Genomic DNA, 19,948 nt, shown 5'->3' with positions numbered 1-19,948 from the left:
GAATGGCTGCAGAGGCTGCCACACAGCAGACATGTTTCTGGACCCCTGGGTGGAGAACCCCCCGCTCTCCTGGGCCTGCCACAATGCTCATCCTGGATGGACAGGGGGAAGCTTCAAAAGCATGCAGCCTCTGAGAGCTTCTCCAGACCATTTGCTGTACCCAGCAACTGGCCCCCACTAGTTCTGTCCCCACTCTGGCGGGAAGACTGGTGGGAAAAACTACGTCAGGAAGGGAGGTGTGCCAATCTTTGCCAACTCCACCCCTCAGGTGGAGGAGGCGAGGTGGAGCACGACCCCAGGCTCCGGCCATCTTGTAGATGGGGAGCCCTGCCGAATCCCAGCTAGGCTCCTGCCCCCCTCCCACAGGAGAGGAGCAGGCTAGGGGGTGTACTCATCTCAGGACAGGGACACATTGGTGCCTGCCCTTGCCCTACCTGTAACGCCCCTAAATGTAGTATTTAGGGGCTCCCTGAACCTTCCTTCCTCAGATCCTGATACCAAAAAGAAGAAAGAAGATCAAGAAAAAGAAGACCCGCCATGCAGCTGCTAACAACAGGACAACAATAACTGACTTGGCCACAGCCCTCCCAGCCTATTGATCCTGGAACCTGCTCCTGCCTCAACCCGGCTGTGAGAAGTTGGCCTGATATATGATGTTCACTAATTCTAGTGATCACCTTGTATCAGTCCAAACAACCCTTATTGTGATTGGTTGTAAAGTCAACCGTATAGACCAGCTATCCTAGTAGCGTGGACAAAAGCAGTCTTTTAGGCTAATCTCTTTTGGCATGTGAAGCCAGCTGTTTTACCATAGTATAACCCCTTGAATACCAAATGAAAGGACACCACACAGGTTGTTATGAAAATAAACAGTCTATTTATTAATAACAACACCTCTGAACTCTTTATGAGATCAGAGGGCTAAGCACATGACAATACTAAAAAGGAAATACGAGTTCGCACAATATTTACACAAGTGCCTTAGGGGCACGACAAACCATATACTCAATTCAATGGAATGCGAGGAAGGAAAATACTGTAAGGAGATCCAGAGGCTGGAGGATCGCTGGGACTACGCTACAAACTAGGTAAGTAAGGAGCAGGAGGCCCACGGTACTCACGTGCAGAGTGGGAACTCTCACGCGGGATGCGTAACAACGTCTATGGATCTTACAGTTTAGAAAGTTACGGATTCCGGACGAACCCGGCTGGATGGAGGGAAAACAACAGTGGACCTGGACACTAGGATAGTGGACCCAGACTTCAGCACCTAGAAGCTTTAGTTACCTAACCCACAGGCTGCGGGTGCATAGGGTTGAAGTTGCGTCGGGTTTGCTGTTGATCCCGGTGATGCCTGAAACAAGAAGTTGCTGGCAGGCAGCCAGATGGAGGAGTCCGGTGGTTCCAAGGATGGAACTGGAAGGAGGAAGTCCTGAAAAGGAAGGGGACAGAGTCTTGGTCACTAGCCAGTGACGGTGCTGGAACCAGGAGAGGACCAGATGCTGTCGCCGCGTTCAGGTGAAGGAAGGGTCGCTTCTCTCTGTAGCTGTGCGGACCAGGAGCTGTTCTTCACGACCAGGCTGGAGGCACGAGCTGTCCCACGTAGTCTGCTGCTGTTGGCGGTGTCGGATCGTCGATCTGGACAACAGGCCTTGGCTAATGCAAGCCACGCGGTGGAACAAAGATGGCGTCTGGTGTGGACCAGGAGGGTCCGGGGTGCTCCTCTTTTACAAGGGAGCCAGGGCCAGTCTGGGGGACCAGACTAGCAGTGTTGAAATCTTCGGGTCGTCGTCCTAGAGGGCACAAGCCAGCCGGCAAGTGACCAGACAACAGGAAGTGCAGCAACCAGGCAAAAGGGCCCCACGCAGATCACGGGGATGCTGGGGGGGCTGGTCTTTGGTGCAGGTGCTGCGTCGGTGTGGGGCTTCTCAGTCCCCAATGCACTCACTTGAGGAACCCTCAGGGGTCTTGCAGGAAGCGCTGTGCAGGTTTCTTCAAGATGGCCGTCTCCACGTTGCTCGTCGCACCCACGGGTCCCAGCTGCGCTGTGGATGTGGGTAGAGGTCAGAGAGGTCTGGAGGTCCGGGTCTTGTCGAGCTGGGTCGTCGGATTCCGGGATGGAAGGACTCTGCAGCAAACCGCACAGGAGCTTGATGGTGCTGAGGTTCCGTGACAATTTTAAGTGATGTTTTCGACTCGCACGAATATGGTCGAGTCTGGTATCTAAGAACCGCAAATGACGAGTTTAGTAAGTGTGCGCAGTTTCGCTGTGCTAACTTAAACCGTTCGTTTGATATGCGGGTTTTTCATCTGTACCCACGGGTTCCATCTTAGATACGGCATCCATTTTGTCTCTTGCCCTCAAGTAGCCAGCGAACGGACACTGTCCGCTTCGTCACCCTGGGACTCTCAGGATATTTGTGGAAGACACATGTACTTTGTAAATATCTTTTACGATGAGGGGGATGATACTGTAAGGCAGATGGCCCCGCTCGAGGCTCATCTTGCCGTCCGGTTTATTGTCTCAGCCGTGCATCTCATTAGGCACGTCCCTTTGATGCCTGTATCTCGTGTTTCCCGATACCTCCCCTTTTACACTCTTTTCAATCCCCCACTGTCTCCATCTTCCTCTGCACCTGTCCTTGTCCCTATTTCAATCTGTTTTACTGCCGATTAGAATTCACTAATGTTGGGAAGATGGGTTTTTACAGTTGGGAACCGCCAAATGTTTCCGCACTTATGTTCCGGACCTTATGTGTACCAAAGTGACCAAAGCGATCCCTCTGGGGGATAATTATGGGAACCAGGTTGTAAACTTTTGTGTACCATGTTGTCCTATGAGTAAATTCTGTATAAAAGGAGCGATCCACAGAACCAATTTGAAGCAGTCTCCCCAAGTTGCACGTGTTGTACTTGTTGTGACTTCTGTGTTCCCTCCAGTAAATACACCTTGAATCTTTGACGCCGAAGGAAGTGTCCCGTGTCTCTGTAGTTTGTGCGCCGAAACAGGTATCCCATGAAGGTTATAGGTGTTGTTCCCTGGCACCGCTGGTACTGTTAAAAAGTCCAGTCCTTCAGTGCCTGCGAAGCAGGATGGTCACTCCCTGACCATAGGGGAGATTCTTCAGTCTTCTGATGATCAGGAGGTCGAAGGTCAAGAGTTCTTCGTGGAATTTGTCAAGATTAATCTAACTTGGAATGGGACCAGCTCCTACCTTTATCCGGCTAAAGGGGGCTGCACTACGACTAGGTCCCTCCCTGGGTGGGACCAGGAAGGGGGGTGGCTACACCCCCTTTCCTTTGTCCAGTTTCCCGCCAGAGCTGGGGCTGGAGTGCCCCAGCAACTGGTTGGAACCGGTGTATGCACAGGGCACCTTGTGTGCCCCAGGCATGTCTCATTCCTTTCAGCCTGAGCCTACCCAATACACAAAATCCTGTCTGGGGTGGTGCTAGCACCTCCCAAGGCAGGAAACCCTTTGTCTGAGCCTCCCTCGCTGGAAGGACTCCCAGCAGCAGGAGGTCAGACTTGTGTCTGTGGTGGCAGCATCCATTTTGTGATGCTGAGGCTTGAGTTAACTTTAACCGGGGTTTACAGTTACATACATGTCGTGTCCCTCTAGAAGGGTGGAATGCTAACCCCGTCGCCAGAATTAGCGAGGGGTTAGTATTCCAATTCGTATGACACCTTACTCGACATGTTTTGATAATGCTATGCCAAAGTTAGCATTTAACCGCGAGGATTATAATGCACTTAAGAGTATATGGTATAGCGTTATCATGGAACAGCTATTAGGACTTGGTTCCGCAAGCTGCAAACGGGCTCAGCTCATGCCAGAGCACCATCTCACATAATTCCAAGCACTCTGCCTTCAGGATTGATAAGGCCTTCCATAGGAGTGACTGATAGGAATATATGTGTCCATTTTAGGGTTAGATATAGGTATACTATATCTACAGCAAAGGGTGATTACACCACCTTGCCCCAGCTGTCATGCAGCCAGTTGTGTCAGTTTTGGATGGCCAGCCAGGGGTGGCATAATACATGCTTCAGCCCCTGGTAGGCCCTGGGTACACCTATGCCCTGGATACCTAAGGTATACTGTACAGGGACTGATAAGGTGACTCAGTATCCAATTAGATATGTACCTAGGGTACATGGAGTCCATTTTTAACAGAGAGAGCAGGAAGCCTGGGGTCCTGAATAGCAGGATCCCAGGCCAACTAAGTCACAAACCAGCAAAACACCAGTCAAAAAGTTGGGGGTAACCATAGTCAGATATCCACCTTCCTACATAACCCCCCCCCCCCCCCAAACGAAAGGAGATAAGGCTATCCTTGACCAGGTAAGCCTATATTGCCTGAGTGGCCATATGAGGAGGTACATGCACTGGCATGGTTACCCCCATCTCATGGTCCACTAAGCAATCCCTCACCCTAAGGGTATCTGAGGGTCTCCACCATAGGGAATCTCTACCTGTAGTGTGTTTTGGCAAAGTAAAAGGCTGGTGCTGGGATGGAGTACTGAAGTGAGGCTCCACTAATGTTGGACTCAACTTCCTCCAATCACTATCCACCATACATGCCTTTCTTTCCAGGACTGAGTTGCTGTATGCTCTCAGGGTCAACCTCTGACTACCTAAAGCTGGAGGCTGGGTCCCTCTGTTTGGCTTACTGGAGGGACTGGTCAGGTTTGGGGCCCTTAGGTCCCAGGTTTGGCTGTGCCCAACAGTGTCCATCTGTGGGAGGTCCCTAACTAATTTTAAGGTGGATCCCTCAGGAGCTTGTTTTATTTTCACTTGGCTAGGACTACTAGCTTCAGTGCCCTTAATCTGCTGATTGGGGAGTTCTTTTGGACAGGGGGCCCTTTGGGGTCCACCACTGGCCTCCCTGACCTCTACAGCCCTGGGCTGACTGAGGCAGGGTAGAGAGGGGCAGTTTACCTGCTCCAGACTGGGTCTCACCTTGGAAGGGTCCACTGACATCAGGGGCTCTGCCAGGCTAGGCCTGACTACCTCTGGGGCAGTTTCTTCACAAGGGGTAAGATCAGTTCCCTGAGGAGGCTGATCCTCTCCTAAAGTCTGGTAGGGGGAGATTTCTCTTCCTCCTCAATGCTCTCTGTTTGAGTGGAGTGATCCATAGTTTCAGGCTTCACAACACTATTATCAGTCTGAGTTTGGGTTGTGGCCATCACAACCCCACCAACTTTTTCAGGAAGGGACTCAGTTTGGGTATGGGCTGTTACCATCACAGCCCTGCTGACCTGTTCAGGGAGGACATCTTGGACTGGGGCTGTGGCTATCACTGCCCCACTAACCTTACCATGGAGGTTTACCATTCTAAAATGGGTTTCTTGCTCTACCTCAGCCCAGGCTGAGATCTCTAAATCATTCCCCAGTAGGCAATCTACAGGCAAGTTTGATGACACTGCCACTCTCTTGGGGCCAGTGACACCTCCCCAGCTGAGACTTACCACTGCTATGGGATGACTCTTCTGCACTCCATCAATGTTTGTCACCTGGTATGTGGCACCAGGTATAAGTTGCCATGAGGGGACTAGGCTTTCAGTCACCATGGTGATGCTAGCCCCTGTGTCTCTATAGGCCTCAACTTTCAGACCATTGATGAGGGGCTCCTGTCTGTACTTGTCCAAAGTGTTGGGACAATCAGTGAAGTTGGCAAACCCCATGCCAGTCTCACAGACAAGAGCATCTGAGTTAGGGGACCTGGTTAGGCCAGAGTCCCCAGGAACTCCCAAAGTGAATCCACCCAAATTCTTGGGGGCACTCCCACCACCTGGGGGATTACTACTAGTAGTAACAGGAGGCTTGGAAGTGTTACTTGGGGGTATGTTTTCCTTATTGTTGTTGGCCTTTGGGCAACTGCTGTCAGTTTTCAAATGGCCTACCTGTTTGCATGTATAGCAATAAGGTTTCTTCTGGGTATTGGAAGGATTCTGGGACCCACCCCCCTCAGAGGATTTTTGGGGCCCTGATGTGGTTTGATCTGTAGATGTATTCCCACCCTTCTCTTGAGGCTTGGTTGATTCCTTCTTTTGGTCACCACCTTGGTTCTTAGGCCTGATCCTGGTTCTGACCCATTTGTCTGCCCTCTTACCCAATTCTTGTGGAGAGGTCAGATCAGAGTCTACCAGGTGCTGGTGTAATAACTGGTTCTGACAATTATTTAAGACTTGCTCTCTCATAATTAGATTATACGATCCTTTGTAATCAGTAACTTTACTACCCAGTAACCAGCCTTCCAAAGCCTTAGTGGCACAATCAACAAAGTCAGCCCAATCCTGAGACTGAATTTTCTGGGTGTCTCTGAACAGCAACCTGTACTGCTCAGTTGTTAAGCCAAACCCATCAATCAGTGTATTCTTCAAGACTTGGTAATTGTTAGCATCCTCAGCTCTAGTAGTGAGGAGCTTATCTCTACCTTTACCATCAAAGGAGAGCCACAATATAGCTGCCCACTGACTCTGGGGGATGCACTGGACAGTGCAGGCCCTCTCCAAAGCAGTCATCCATTTGTGGATGTCATCCCCTTGTTTAAAGGGGGGCACTATTTTACTCAGGTGTCTAGTATCAAAACTCCTGTCTTTATCCTTAGGGATATTGCTGCCACCAGTGGGGACTACCCCACTTAACTGTTGCTCTCTAGCAAAGGCAAGCTTCTCCTTGGCAAGGGCAAGTTCTTCCCTCTGAATCCCCAGATTAGCCTGTTTCATCCTTGCTTCATGTTCTCTTCTCTGAGGGGAAGTCATTCTCCTCTGGGGAGAAGTCATTCTCCTCTGAGCAGAGGCATGAGAGTGCACAGATCTATTGGAGTCCCTAGAATGAGACCTATCTCTTCTAACTCCAAAGTTAGGCCTGCTTAGGGTCAGTACTGGGGGCCCCCCAGATCCTTCCCTATGTAGGTCTAAGTTAGCCCTAGTAGGTCTGCTGACTAGCTCAGGACCATTGTCTGCCTCATCCCCAGAAAGAACCTCTTCATCCTCCTCCTCCTCTACCTCCTCAGGGTCAGGGAGGTCAGGATCACCACGGGTCCCTTCTAAGGCTGGCATGCTCCCATCTGTCTGAGAAGCTTTTCTAGCATCATATGTCTCTAAGATACCTAACTGAAAAGGAGTGGTAGGGTTAGAACCCTGTTTTAGTTTCCTGGAGGTACACAATTGTCTCATCTCCTGGAAGCTAAGGGCTGCATATCTGGAAGTGACCTGTGGAGGGTCAACAACCACAAGGGGCGTCTCTGAAGACTCTCCATGGGTAGACATGCTTCTAGTGTGGTGTAAGTGATGCACCTACCTACACTATGGGTTTACCTACTGATCCCTTGCTAAGAGTTGTAGTCAGGGTGTGCTAGGCCCTTTCTAATACAACAGCTGGTTCAGTAGAACTCAGAGTATTTCTAAGCTTGTTATATGTACCTTGGTACCTATGTGATTTTTCAAATGATATTTTCAAGATTATACGTGGGAAAACAACAGCAAGCTCAAATCCAACCGCTGCACACCAATGTGAGAAGTTGGCCTGATATATGATGTTCACTAATTCTAGTGATCACCTTGTATCAGTCCAAACAACCCTTATGGTGATTGGTTGTAAAGTCAACCGTATAGACCAGCTATCCTAGTAGCGTGGACAAAAGCAGTCTTTTAGGCTAATCTCTTTTGGCATGTGAAGCCAGCTGTTTTACCATAGTATAACCCCTTGAATACCAAATGAAAGGACACCACACAGGTTGTTATGAAAATAAACAGTCTATTTATTAATAAAAACACCTCTGAACTCTTTATGAGATCAGAGGGCTAAGCACATGACAATACTAAAAAGGAAATACGAGTTCGCACAATATTTACACAAGTGCCTTATGGGCACGACAAACCATATACTCAATTCAATGGAATGCGAGGAAGGAAAATACTGTAAGGAGATCCAGAGGCTGGAGGATCGCTGGGACTACGCTAAAAACTAGGTAAGTAAGGAGCAGGAGGCCCACGGGACTCACGTGCAGAGTGGGAACTCTCACGCGGGATGCGTAACAACGTCTATGGATCTTACAGTTTAGAAAGTTACGGATTCCGGACGAACCCGGCTGGATGGAGGGAAAACAACAGTGGACCTGGACACTAGGATAGTGGACCCAGACTTCAGCACCTAGAAGCTTTAGTTACCTAACCCACAGGCTGCGGGTGCATAGGGTTGAAGTTGCGTCGGGTTTGCTGTTGATCCCGGTGATGCCTGAAACAAGAAGTTGCTGGCAGGCAGCCAGATGGAGGAGTCCGGTGGTTCCAAGGATGGAACTGGAAGGAGGAAGTCCTGAAAAGGAAGGGGACAGAGTCTTGGTCACTAGCCAGTGACGGTGTTGGAACCAGGAGGGGACCAGATGCTGTCGCCGCGTTCAGGTGAAGGAAGGGTCGCTTCTCTCTGTAGCTGCGCGGACCAGGAGCTGTTGTTCACGACCAGGCTGGAGGCACGAGCTGTCCCACGTAGTCTGCTGCTGTTGGCGGTGTCGGATCGTCGATCTGGACAACAGGCCTTGGCTAATGCAAGCCACGCGGTGGAACAAAGATGGCGTCTGGTGTGGACCAGGAGGGTCCGGGGTGCTCCTCTTTTACAAGGGAGCCAGGGCCAGTCTGGGGGACCAGACTAGCAGTGTTGAAATCTTCGGGTCGTCGTCTTAGAGGGCACAAGCCAGCCGGCAAGTGACCAGACAACAGGAAGTGCAGCAACCAGGCAAAAGGGCCCCACGCAGATCACGGGGATGCTGGGGGGACTGGTCTTTGGTGCAGGTGCTGCGTCGGTGTGGGGCTTCTCAGTCCCCAATGCACTCACTTGAGGAACCCTCAGGGGTCGTGCAGGAAGCGCTGTGCAGGTTTCTTCAAGATGCCCGTCTCCACGTTGCTCGTCGCACCCATGGGTCCCAGCTGGGCTGTGGATGTGGGTAGAGGTCAGAGAGGTCTGGAGGTCCGGGTCTTGTCGAGCTGGGTCGTCGGATTCCGGGATGGAAGGACTCTGCAGCAAACAGCACAGGAGCTTGATGGTGCCTGCGAAGCAGGATGGTCACTCCCTGACCATAGGGGAGATTCTTCAGTCTTCTGATGATCAGGAGGTCGAAGGTCAAGAGTTCTTCGTGGAAGTTGTCAAGATTAATCTAACTTGGAATGGGACCAGCTCCTACCTTTATCCGGCTAAAGGGGGCTGCACTACGACTAGGTCCCACCCCTGGGTGGGACCAGGAAGGGGGGTGGCTACACCCCCTTTCCTTTGTCCAGTTTCCCGCCAGAGCTGGGGCTGGAGTGCCCCAGCAACTGGTTGGAACCGGTGTATGCACAGGGCACCTTGTGTGCCCCAGGCATGTCTCATTCCTTTCAGCCTGAGCCTACCCAATACACAAAATCCTGTCTGGGGTGGCGCTAGCACCTCCCAAGGCAGGAAACCCTTTGTCTGAGCCTCCCTCGCTGGAAGGACTCCCAGCAGCAGGAGGTCAGACTTGTGTCTGTGGTGGCAGCATCCATTTTGTGATGCTGAGGCTTGAGTTCACTTTAACCGGGGTTTACAGTTACATACATGTCGTGTCCCTCTAGAAGGGTGGGATGCTAACCCCGTCACCAGAATTGGCGAGGGGTTAGTATTCCAATTCGTATGACACCTTACTCGACATGTTTTGATAATGCTATGCCAAAGTTAGCATTTAACCGCGAGGATTATAATGCACTTAAGAGTATATGGTATAGCGTTATCATGGAACAGCTATTAGGACTTGGTTCCGCAAGCTGCAAACGGGCTCAGCTCATGCCAGAGCACCATCTCACATAATTCCAAGCACTCTGCCTTCAGGATTGATAAGGCCTTCCATAGGAGTGACTGATAGGAATATATGTGTCCATTTTAGGGTTAGATATAGGTATACTATATCTACAGCAAAGGGTGATTACACCACCTTGCCCCAGCTGTCATGCAGCCAGTTGTGTCAGTTTTGGATGGCCAGCCAGGGGTGGCATAATACATGCTTCAGCCCCTGGTAGGCCCTGGGTACACCTATGCCCTGGATACCTAAGGTATACTGTACAGGGACTGATAAGGTGACTCAGTATCCAATTAGATATGTACCTAGGGTACATGAAGTCAATTTTTAACAGAGAGAGCAGGAAGCCTGGGGTCCTGAATAGCAGGATCCCAGGCCAACTAAGTCAGAAACCAGCAAAACACCAGGCAAAAAGTTGGGTGTAACCATAGTCAGATATCCACCTTCCTACACCGGCGACCCCGCGGACAGCAACCTTGGGACACCCAGAGAACCTGCCTGCCTTGACCCTCTTGAAGATTGGAACTCCCAGCAGCAGAGGCTCTGCTGCAACAACCCACCTGGTGACCACCAGGAAGCTCCAGACCAGCCCACTCTGCACCAGCCGAGCCCGGGCCGGGTCAACCCAAACCAAGACCACGAGGACGTCCCACCCGGCGACTGGGACCCGAAGCCCAGTGCCCAAAGACCCTGCTCGACGAACCAGCTGACGCCTTCACTCAGAACCAGGGGCCACCCCAACCGCGACCAGCAGAAGGCAAGCTTTTCCGACACCCAAAGACACCCCTGCACCCAGCGCCCTACAGCCCCCTGTGCCTCCCTTTGGTGTACCTACCTGTGCTCTAAGATCCCAACTTACCTCTCGAAGTGCTTGTCGCCCCTGGAGAGTCTCTGTCCCCGAGCATGCAGCCTTTGTTCCCTTTTCAAGATCCTCATTGGATAACATTGAGCGCCTGACGGCTCAAAAGCACCCTGCACCCAGCAGCCCGAGTGCCACTGGCTGTGACCCCGTTGTCCTATACTACTTCCTCCCTTGCCCTGAGCAAGTGACTAGGAGCCCAGCTCCCAGAGCTGTGTGGCCTGCTAGCCAGCAGCCACCAACCGAAGGCCCCCTTTCCCTCATTGGATATCATTGGGCCTACCTACCTCTGCACCCGGTCGCCCATGTGCCGCTGGGATTGAACTAACTGTACTTACCTGACCCTGGGGGACCCCTGAGTCTATACCCAGAACCTTAACTTCACCAACCAAGTACTCACCTGGAAACCGGTAATTCACTTACCTGTCATTGGATAATATTGACCTGTTTTGACTCGAACATTTACTAAGTGTGAAAACTGGAAATATTCACATAAAATCAGCCAAAGCCCGAATTCCGAAGTACTCATCTGTGATCAGGGGAGAAGCCAGTACTGTACCTTTTCAGCCCAGTACTGAACCGCAAAAGTAATCCCTAGCGGGTTTACTAGTAATTTGTATTTTTTCCATAGGAACCCATTGTCTGCTTTTCTATGAAATTTCTTCTAAGTGTCTACTTTTGAAAACTGGAAATATTCTTTAAAAATCATACGAAATACTAAAACGCAAATACCTACCTGTTTTGAGTAAAGCCCCCAGTGCTGGCCCTAGGAGACCAGTGCTGGGTTACAAAAGTAACGCGATCGTACTTTACCTGCAATCTGAGTTTTCTCCCATTGAATAACATTGTCAAATTTACATTGAAAAGTTTCTAAGTGTGAACTTTTAAAACAGCTTTATATTCATGAAAATACACAACAGTAACTAAAACGTTTTTGCTAATCTGGTTTCATCTTAGACACCAGGAATGAATCTAAGATCTGGTCCTGGAACTACCAAAGTAATCCATATAGTAATCAACTGTACTTGTATGTAGAAAACCCATTGAGCTCAATGCTAGAGTGTGTTTTAGGAATGTGTTTCTTACTACCAATACTGTAATCATTTTGGGCACGAACTTTATTGCTCCTTTGCAAAGTATTTACATGAGAGTACTCATAACCAGAAAAATATATTTTTATAACTGTTGGTTCTAAAAATAAAACAACTATGTCTGTGGATATAAAAACAATTGGCCTGGAGTTCAGTCCTTGAGTGTGTGAAACCTTTTGCTGACTGAGTGTGTACAACAAATTCTTTACACTGTCCTCTGGTACTGCCTTACTGCTCGACCAAGCTACCACTTTGGAGAGTAAGGTCAGTTCTGACTTTAACCTCTGTTATACCTCTGGGGTTGGTGGACTCTATACACACTGTACTTCATTCGAGTCTAGTATATATAAAGCCACTTTCTCACAGTCTAGCTTTAACTTTGAAGTTGGGCCCAGAGTGCGGGATGTGAGGCAGGCAGCATTGGGACTAGGAGGGAGGTAAGCCATCAAATCAAAAGACGGATAGGGAACAGAGTCATCCAGACATGAAAAGCAAAAGGTGTGACCTAAAAAGACATTCATTTAATGTTTGTCAGACTTTAATGTTGCGCTATATATAATAACTATATTTTGTACCATTTTTATTGTCCATGACAAAAATTTAATTGGTTCACTAAGTAGAGTCAGCTCGAGGCTGCTGAATCCAATGGCTCTGCACACTTCACAGGGGCTACATACATTCTCACTACTGTTGACATTTTATATTAGTTTTAATATTTCGATTCATTAGTATCCATTATCTCTTAACTTAATGTGAAGACCTCAGGAGAGACTGGGGGCCAGATGTAGGTAGCCCAATACCGGTCGGTAACGGCCGAAAATTGGTAATTTCGGCCGTTACCGACCGGTATCCATGAAATGAGATGTAGGAGCATATTATTTACCGAATCGGAAAACATGAGTCGGTATAATTCCGACTCGGTAAATATGAGTCGTATAATTCCGACTCGGTAAATATGAGTCTGTATTTTTACCGAGGCGGAATATACCGAATTCATAATAACCGAATTCTTATTTTCCGAATCGGTAAATAAGAAACGGTAAAAAATGGCCATGGAGATGTAGGAAAGGCCAAAAATACCGAATCCTCGGAAATTCGGTATTTATGAGTCGGTATTTACCATGGATTGAATGCAGGTGGTAACCAGGTGAGGGCCATAAAAAGAGTCCCAAAATGCACCTGTGGAACCATAATGGCGGCTTTCTACGTCATTGCAAGGCGGCAAAGACTACAGGCAGCAGAAGAGAGAGAATGGCAAAGGGAGGAACAAGTGTACACTGTTCCAACTGACAGAGCCTGAAATACTCCAGAGGTACAGGCTACATCCCCAAACCATCCAGGACTTGATCAGGGATCTACACCCACTCCTGGAGCACCCAATACCCAGGGCCCACGCCATCCCACCCCATGTGCAGGTGCTGTGTAGCTTACACCTGCTTGCCTCCGGGAGCTACCAGAGTGTGATAGCTGCAGTGGGTGGTGTGTCCCAGAGCTGCCTGTCCCGCTTCTTCAGGAGGTTCCTTGACGCCATGATGCAGAGGATGGAGCATTACATTTCATTCCCTGATACACCAGCGGAACTTGCAAAAACCAAGACTGATTTCTATCAACTGGCACACTTCCCTCACGTGATAGGCTGCATTGATGGCACCCATGTACCACTCTGTCCACCTGCAGCCACAGAACACATATACGGAAACCGCAAGTCTACGCACTCCATCAACGTACAGGTCATATGCAACGCTGGGAACATCATCACAGACATCGTTGCGAAGTTCCCTGGAAGTACCCATGATTCGTACATATTCCAGAATAGTGGAATATACACACGCCTACTTGCTGGAGAATTTGGAAACGGATACCTGCTAGGTAAGTGACATTGACACACCATGACACTCACAGCAGATCAATGTATCATGTACATGCAATTAATGTCATTCTTTCTCCCCCCTAGGCGACAGTGCATATGCCCTACGGTCCTTTGTGCTCACCCCCTACCTCAACCCATCCACCAGGAGTGAAAGGCGATACAATGTGGCTCACAGATCTACACCCAACGTTGTGGAGCGCACATTTGGACTCCTAAAGAGCAGGTTTCGCTGCCTCCACAAGAGTGGAGGGGCACGCCAGTACACCCCAATCCTGTGCTGCAAAATCATTGCGACCTGTGCAATGTTACACAATCTCGCCACAAAGGAAGGCACAGAGGTGGAGATCACACATCATGAGGACATTGATGATGACACAGAACTGGCCCCATGGTACAGTAGCAGCAGCAGCTACAGATGGGAGACTGAGACGGGCTAAGGTCACACAGCAATATTTCTGAGTGAGTAATGAGACACAGACAGGCAGAGTTAATGACGTACGTAGTTTATATTTTCACTACGCAAGTGCAAAATACCACACAATGGTTACACGATACATAAATGTTCATGACTGTGTTGACACGGTTAAGACCACCGTGACCTGTTCCTTGGGTGGAGGGCATAGTCAATGTTTACGGCCACGGACCACAGGGTGGGACTGGTGTGGCTGTGAGTCAATGTTCTCGGTGTGGCCTGTCTCAGTTGCATGACGCCTGCCGCTCCTACATACTTCTTGTACAGGAGTGCTTGCGCCACTCCTGCTGGTGGACTCCTCACTTTCCCCCACACATGTGTCGCCTCGAGTGGCAGTCTGTTGTGCGAGCATGAGCTCCATTGCAGAGGTCACTCTGGCCATTCCCACTGATAAATTGTTGCAGCACTGCACAATGGCATCCTGCATCGCCACTGACCGTCTGCACAGCACGGTGGTTGCAGTAGCAAATCTGTTCAGGGCTTTTGTCTGCTGCCGCAGCCTTGCGTCTCTCCAAATGGTCCCTGTCCAACTTGTCGCACAGGACAGTCATGCACTGTGTGATGTCGGAAATGCCAGATGCCATTGACTGCATGCTCTCGGATATGTCCCCAATGCCCTTGCCTATTTCATCAAGCTTGTTGTTAGTTGTGCGTGCCTGCCTCTGAACCCCCACCATTGCTCTCGCCTGCAGGCGCTGTACCTTGACCATGGTAGCCTCCAGTCCGCAGAAGACCCCCTGATTGTCACGCACATCATCAGCCTCCCGTGGCCTTCGTCCTCGGACACTGGACCGCACAGCTCTGGGAGTGGGCAACTGCTCAGCGTCGGCTGAATCCTGTGGGTTGATGGGCATGTCACCCTCCTCCTCCTCCTCTTCAGATGTTTCCAGTATGCGGGGAGGGGGCACATCAAGGCGCCTTGACCAATCCAGCACTGGGGATGGAGTTGTGGGGGTGGGGGACTGTGCAGCCGCTCCTGTCTCCTGACTCCCAAATAATAGAGGGGACTGTGGCTGTGGTGGTGTAGGCTCCTCAGGTGACTTGGCTGCCTGCTCTTTCTCCTTCCCTCCATGTAAAGTGCTGGGTCCAGCTTCTTCCCTCCTCTTCTCCCTATCCTTTGCTGTGCTGCGCATTGACTCTCCTGTGGACAGACATGGACATTGTGTCAGTGGAGTGGTTCACCTGTGTCTCATGATTAAACACACTACTATAGCACATTTGCCTGTCTCTCATTTGCCTATGCTAGTAGTCTGTTGCTTCCCTTGCTGCATGGCATGCTGACTGCTCAGAGGTATCTACCCATGACTACATTTTCCACGATGCATTGCAGGACATTGGTAAAACCTGTTCTGGAGTATGATCTAGGCACACAGAGTGTGTGAGGGGAATAGGTAAATGGGTTAATGACAATGTACTTGCATCTTACCTTGTTTCCTTGCAGCTCTTGCAGAGCTGTCAGCGTCCCCGATGCCGTGGATGTATTCAGGCTCAAGGGTGGATTCCACCAGCTCCTCTATGTCGGTGAGTCGTGGGGCTCCGTTTCTTCCTCCCCCTGTTGCAGCATATTCCTTGCGGTGGGCAGCTAGTTTCCTCTTGGTGATGATGCGGAGATCATACCACCGTTTTTTCAAATCGTCAATTTCACGGTGGGTGACACCAATGGCATTTACCTTGCCTTGTATGTCGATCCAGGTGGTGCGTTTGATGGACTCAGCTACATGCAGTGATTGTTTGCCAAAGATCTTGCTGTAATGTCTGACGACCTCAGCAACAAGCACCTGCAGTTCTTAAGGGCTGAACTTCATCTTCCTTTTGCGCTCAGCAGCATCCCTCAGGGAAGCCTGCTCCTCAGTCTGTCCTCCTGCTCTCCTGACTGTTGGTTTCTGCACCTGCATGGGCGTGGCCAGTCCCAGGTACTGGGGTGGGGTGTTTGATTCTGATTGGTTGATTCCCCAGTACCTTTGGGATTGGGTGTGGTTGGTGTTCCTGATTGGTTCACAGGCTCACATGTTTGTCAGTTTCAAATTTCCGACTCGGTATTTACCGATTCGGTATTTACCGATTCGATAAATACCGATTCGGTAAATACCGATTCGGTAAAACCCATTCATTCCTATGGGCCATGGGCCCGTTGGAATGTATGGGTTTTACCGATTCGGATGTTACAGAGTCGGTATATATCGATTCGGTAAATACCGATTTCAGATACCGAGTGATTCCGAATCAGTAATTTTTACAGATTTTTTTATCTACATCTCATTTTCCGATTCTGAAATACCGATTCGGTATGACTCAGTATTTAAGAATCGGTAAATTACATTTACCTACATCTGGCCCTAAATATAATTAAAACTGTGTAATGTTTGAAAATTTAAGTGTTTCCTGGTTGACTGTTAATCGTATGGAAAGCCCTTACATTGAGACATATCATGGTTTATATGCAAATGCTTTATCTTTTGACATGAAATAACTTTTCATTTCAAATTATAATCTTTAATACAGGAGATGATTCAAGAACTTTCAAATGAAAAAGAACGTGTAGATATTTTGGTTGTAGGACTGAAAGAAAGTCAACAGGATCTAACGAATATCATCCGAGAAAAAGAGGTATGCATTTGTTTAAACTTTCACAACTATGATATACTTCCAATATGTTGGCATAAAGTCATAGAAGAGCATACGTACAGCAGTGTTTTCTTATCTTACTATTGTCATTCGTACCATTCTGAACATTCTCATTGATTTTACACTTGGGTTGTTTTGTTGCTTTTGAAAAAAATATTTCTCCTACATTCAGACTCCTTTGGATTCTGATTTTGAATATATGATCATGCTATTAAGTTATGTGAATCTTTGTTATTTGTTAAAATGCTACTATGTACTACGCACTAGGATCAGCCTCCGTCTCCGTACCCTGTAAGGCCACCTTTATTGGAGACTGGGAAAATTGTATATACCATACTCTCTTGAAGTAACTAACTAGGAACAAGTGTACAAGCACTTTACCAACAATATCTAGAGTAGAGCTATAATTTAGTGGCCACTAGGGTTCAAACCTACAGCCCATTGCGTGCTTATGGAAGTGGTTGCAGGTGAGGCTCAGTAATTTTAATTTGTGGATAATATCTAAGAATCGCAACTGTCCTTTAACCGCTTCAGCGCGGCGCAGATTCCTGCGCTGTGCTGAACGTTCCATTGGGCTTATGGAACCATGACGGAACGGTTCCGTCATGAGCACAGCTCAACCGACGCTCATGACGGAACCGTTCCGTCATGAGCATGGAAGGGGTTAAGAAAGGTTATTAAGTGAACTAATATGGCTTTCTTGTGATGTATTTTGGCCATTGGCAAAAGTATTCATCGGATGCACTGGGCAGCAGTGACTTCTTCCTGTTCCCTTCTACCATAGTTTAGGAGGCTGGCTTAGTATATGGTGCACACTTAAAGGAGTGAGACACCTTTCACTAATCCAGGCATCCCTTATGGTGATGTTAGTATTCTTTGATAACCTTAGGCTCTCAGCGTGGTAGCTGTGGAGAACAGCCTTCAGGGCTATTGTGAAAGAGTGGAAAGCAGCTTGTTTTCCCACATTAGAACACTAGTGTAAATTAGATGAAATAGAACCACACAGTGTATATTACAAATAAGTCTATTTATTACATGACACACTCACTAATACAGTGGTATATCTCCTAGCCGGAGTTATCAACAATACACATGAAAATACTCAAGAGAGAGACGGTAAATAGCACAAATATTCACTGATATCCAGGGGTAGACCAAACCTACAGTAAAGAAGTGGAATCCGAACTGCAAGTAAGAACAGGACTCAGACCAAAGGACTCAGAGGAACCTGGAGAACACAGAACCACCCAAGGTAGGTATCCAGAACCCATTAGATACGGTGTGCAGGGTGGCGGTTGCAGTTTAAAGAAAAAGAACCCTTCCCAGAGGACCCAGAAGAAATCCTTTGGAGGATGGAAAGTTGGAGAGCCACACCACCCGTGTATGCTCCATGAACTAGCTTCCCTGCACCAGGGAGGCTGGTGCATTTGGGTGAATGGACATCAGAAGCTGCTGTAGACGACAATGGAAGACTTAGGAAGAAAGACCTCTGGAAAAGTCTGGAGAAGTCTCTGAAGATGTCCTGTGGAATCCAAGGGTATACTCTTGAAGAGGAGAACCAGCAAGCAGAGGGGACAGAGTCTATCCCACTCTGAGGTGAACAGGAGGCAGGGAAGCACAATGGCTCCCCTTGGCAGGAAACTAAAGAGAGTTGACGAGGACCTTGTTGCTGCAGCTGTGGGGAGCAAGCGATGCTGAGGAAGACCATGAGCCGTGCACGACCTATCCTACATTGGATGTCTAGATGGTCGGTGTCCTGCGGGAGCAACAACAAGCCGTGGTAGCCCAACTGGCAAGGAAGAATACAAGATGCAGTCTTTGGGACCAGCTAAGTCTAAGAGAATCACCAAGCAGGGGAGTGTACCAAAGCAGATATGACCCTCAAGAGGTCCCAGAGGCCGAAGGCACAGGAGTCGCAAGAGGACCTGAGGCAGCTCACTAAAGATGGAGGCCCACAGTGCAAGGGATGCAGTGAGGATGCTGACCGTCGAGGGGTGAGGTGCTGAAGGTCGGTGCTTCTTTTAGCCCGAAGATTGCTGAAGTGCAGAGCTAACAAGTCTTGTCAACGGCGAGTCGATACGGTGCACAGGGGTTTGGTTCTGCGGCTCCGACAAGGGATACTGTCTCCCAAATTGTAAGGAAGACAGGTCAGGCCTCTGAAGAGCCACAGAATCACCACTTGTGTTGCTGAACCTTAGGAAGTCTGTAGGACGACAGAAGCAGCAGACCGGTCAGCTTCGTTGCTGTGCCTGCAGATGCAGAGTAGGGACTCCTTCACTCCAAGGGAGATTTCTTCAGATGTCCTTGATGCCCACAGGTCTTCTGAAACACAGACAGATGAGGCAGAAGACTTGAAGAACAGCGAGTTAAGGGACAGCAGGAAGTCATCCTTGATGCAGACTCGGTTGCAGTCGAAGTCTAACAAAGTCAAAGTATCCAGACGGTCGAAGAGTGTCTTGGTTTCAGAGGTGAGTCTTATTCCAAATTAAATCTCATGACCAACCCACAGGGGAGCCCCATAAATACCCAAGGAAAGGTCGTCTGCTAGGCTGCGACAGCCGTGTCTTGCCGGAAAAAACGGGTCTGGGGCTTCTCCGTGGCCAGAAGACAGAGAGCCAGAGCCGGAGGCAGTCCCTGTCCCTGTGACCGCCGTTAACCCGTTAAACTGTTAGAAACCGCACAGGGTCCGGCGTCCAGAGTACACGACCACGGAGTACAGCGTAGCCCCGGAGTGGAGTACGGCGAGCGGAGGGGCGGCTGCGCTGTGGCAATTGTGCGGCACTGTGCGGTAATGTGCGGTATTGTACAGCGTAGTTATTTCAAACGCGCTCGAGTGCTTGAGCTTGAGCCTTAAGGCCTTAAGGCTGTGCTGCCTATTGGGAGGCACCCGGAGGTGCCTGGACTATCGGGCGTCTTTGAACATATCTGGAGCTGGAGCATTCGGAGAGCCTGGAGTCTGGAGGCTACCGGAGCAGCCAGTGCGGGAGGTAAGTGGCAGTGGTGAGCGCGGCCGCCATTAGAGACGGTCGCAAAGTAAGAGCCGAGGGTGCGGACTAAGGGGCTGCTTGACCAGGTCTCCCAGCCTGCGGCCCCCCTGTGTGCACCGCTTGCCGCCTCCCCCTATAAAGACGCCGTCCAGTACAGTACAGCTCACGTGGAGAGCTAGAAATTTTATCTAGACTCACACAAGAAATATAAGGCCCCCACATGAGAGACACCCC

General features: G+C 49.4%; 1 protein-coding gene across 12 annotated transcripts in view; it reads left to right on the top strand.

The window, feature by feature from the left end:
* Positions 1–19,948, top strand: part of SYCP1 (synaptonemal complex protein 1) — a 6,803,167-nt gene that overhangs the window by 2,810,890 nt on the left and 3,972,329 nt on the right. For all 12 annotated transcript variants that reach the window (XM_078644363.1, XM_078644366.1, XM_078644361.1 and 9 more), the window contains one exon: positions 16,605–16,709. In XM_078644363.1, the coding sequence (XP_078500489.1) occupies positions 16,605–16,709 (105 nt within the window). The remainder of the gene's footprint in view (positions 1–16,604; positions 16,710–19,948) is intronic.

The sequence above is a fragment of the Lissotriton helveticus genome, chromosome 5_1 (genome assembly GCF_964261635.1).
Source record: "Lissotriton helveticus chromosome 5_1, aLisHel1.1, whole genome shotgun sequence".
NCBI lineage: Eukaryota > Metazoa > Chordata > Amphibia > Caudata > Salamandridae > Lissotriton > Lissotriton helveticus.
This window is presented reverse-complemented; position numbering and strand designations above follow the sequence as displayed.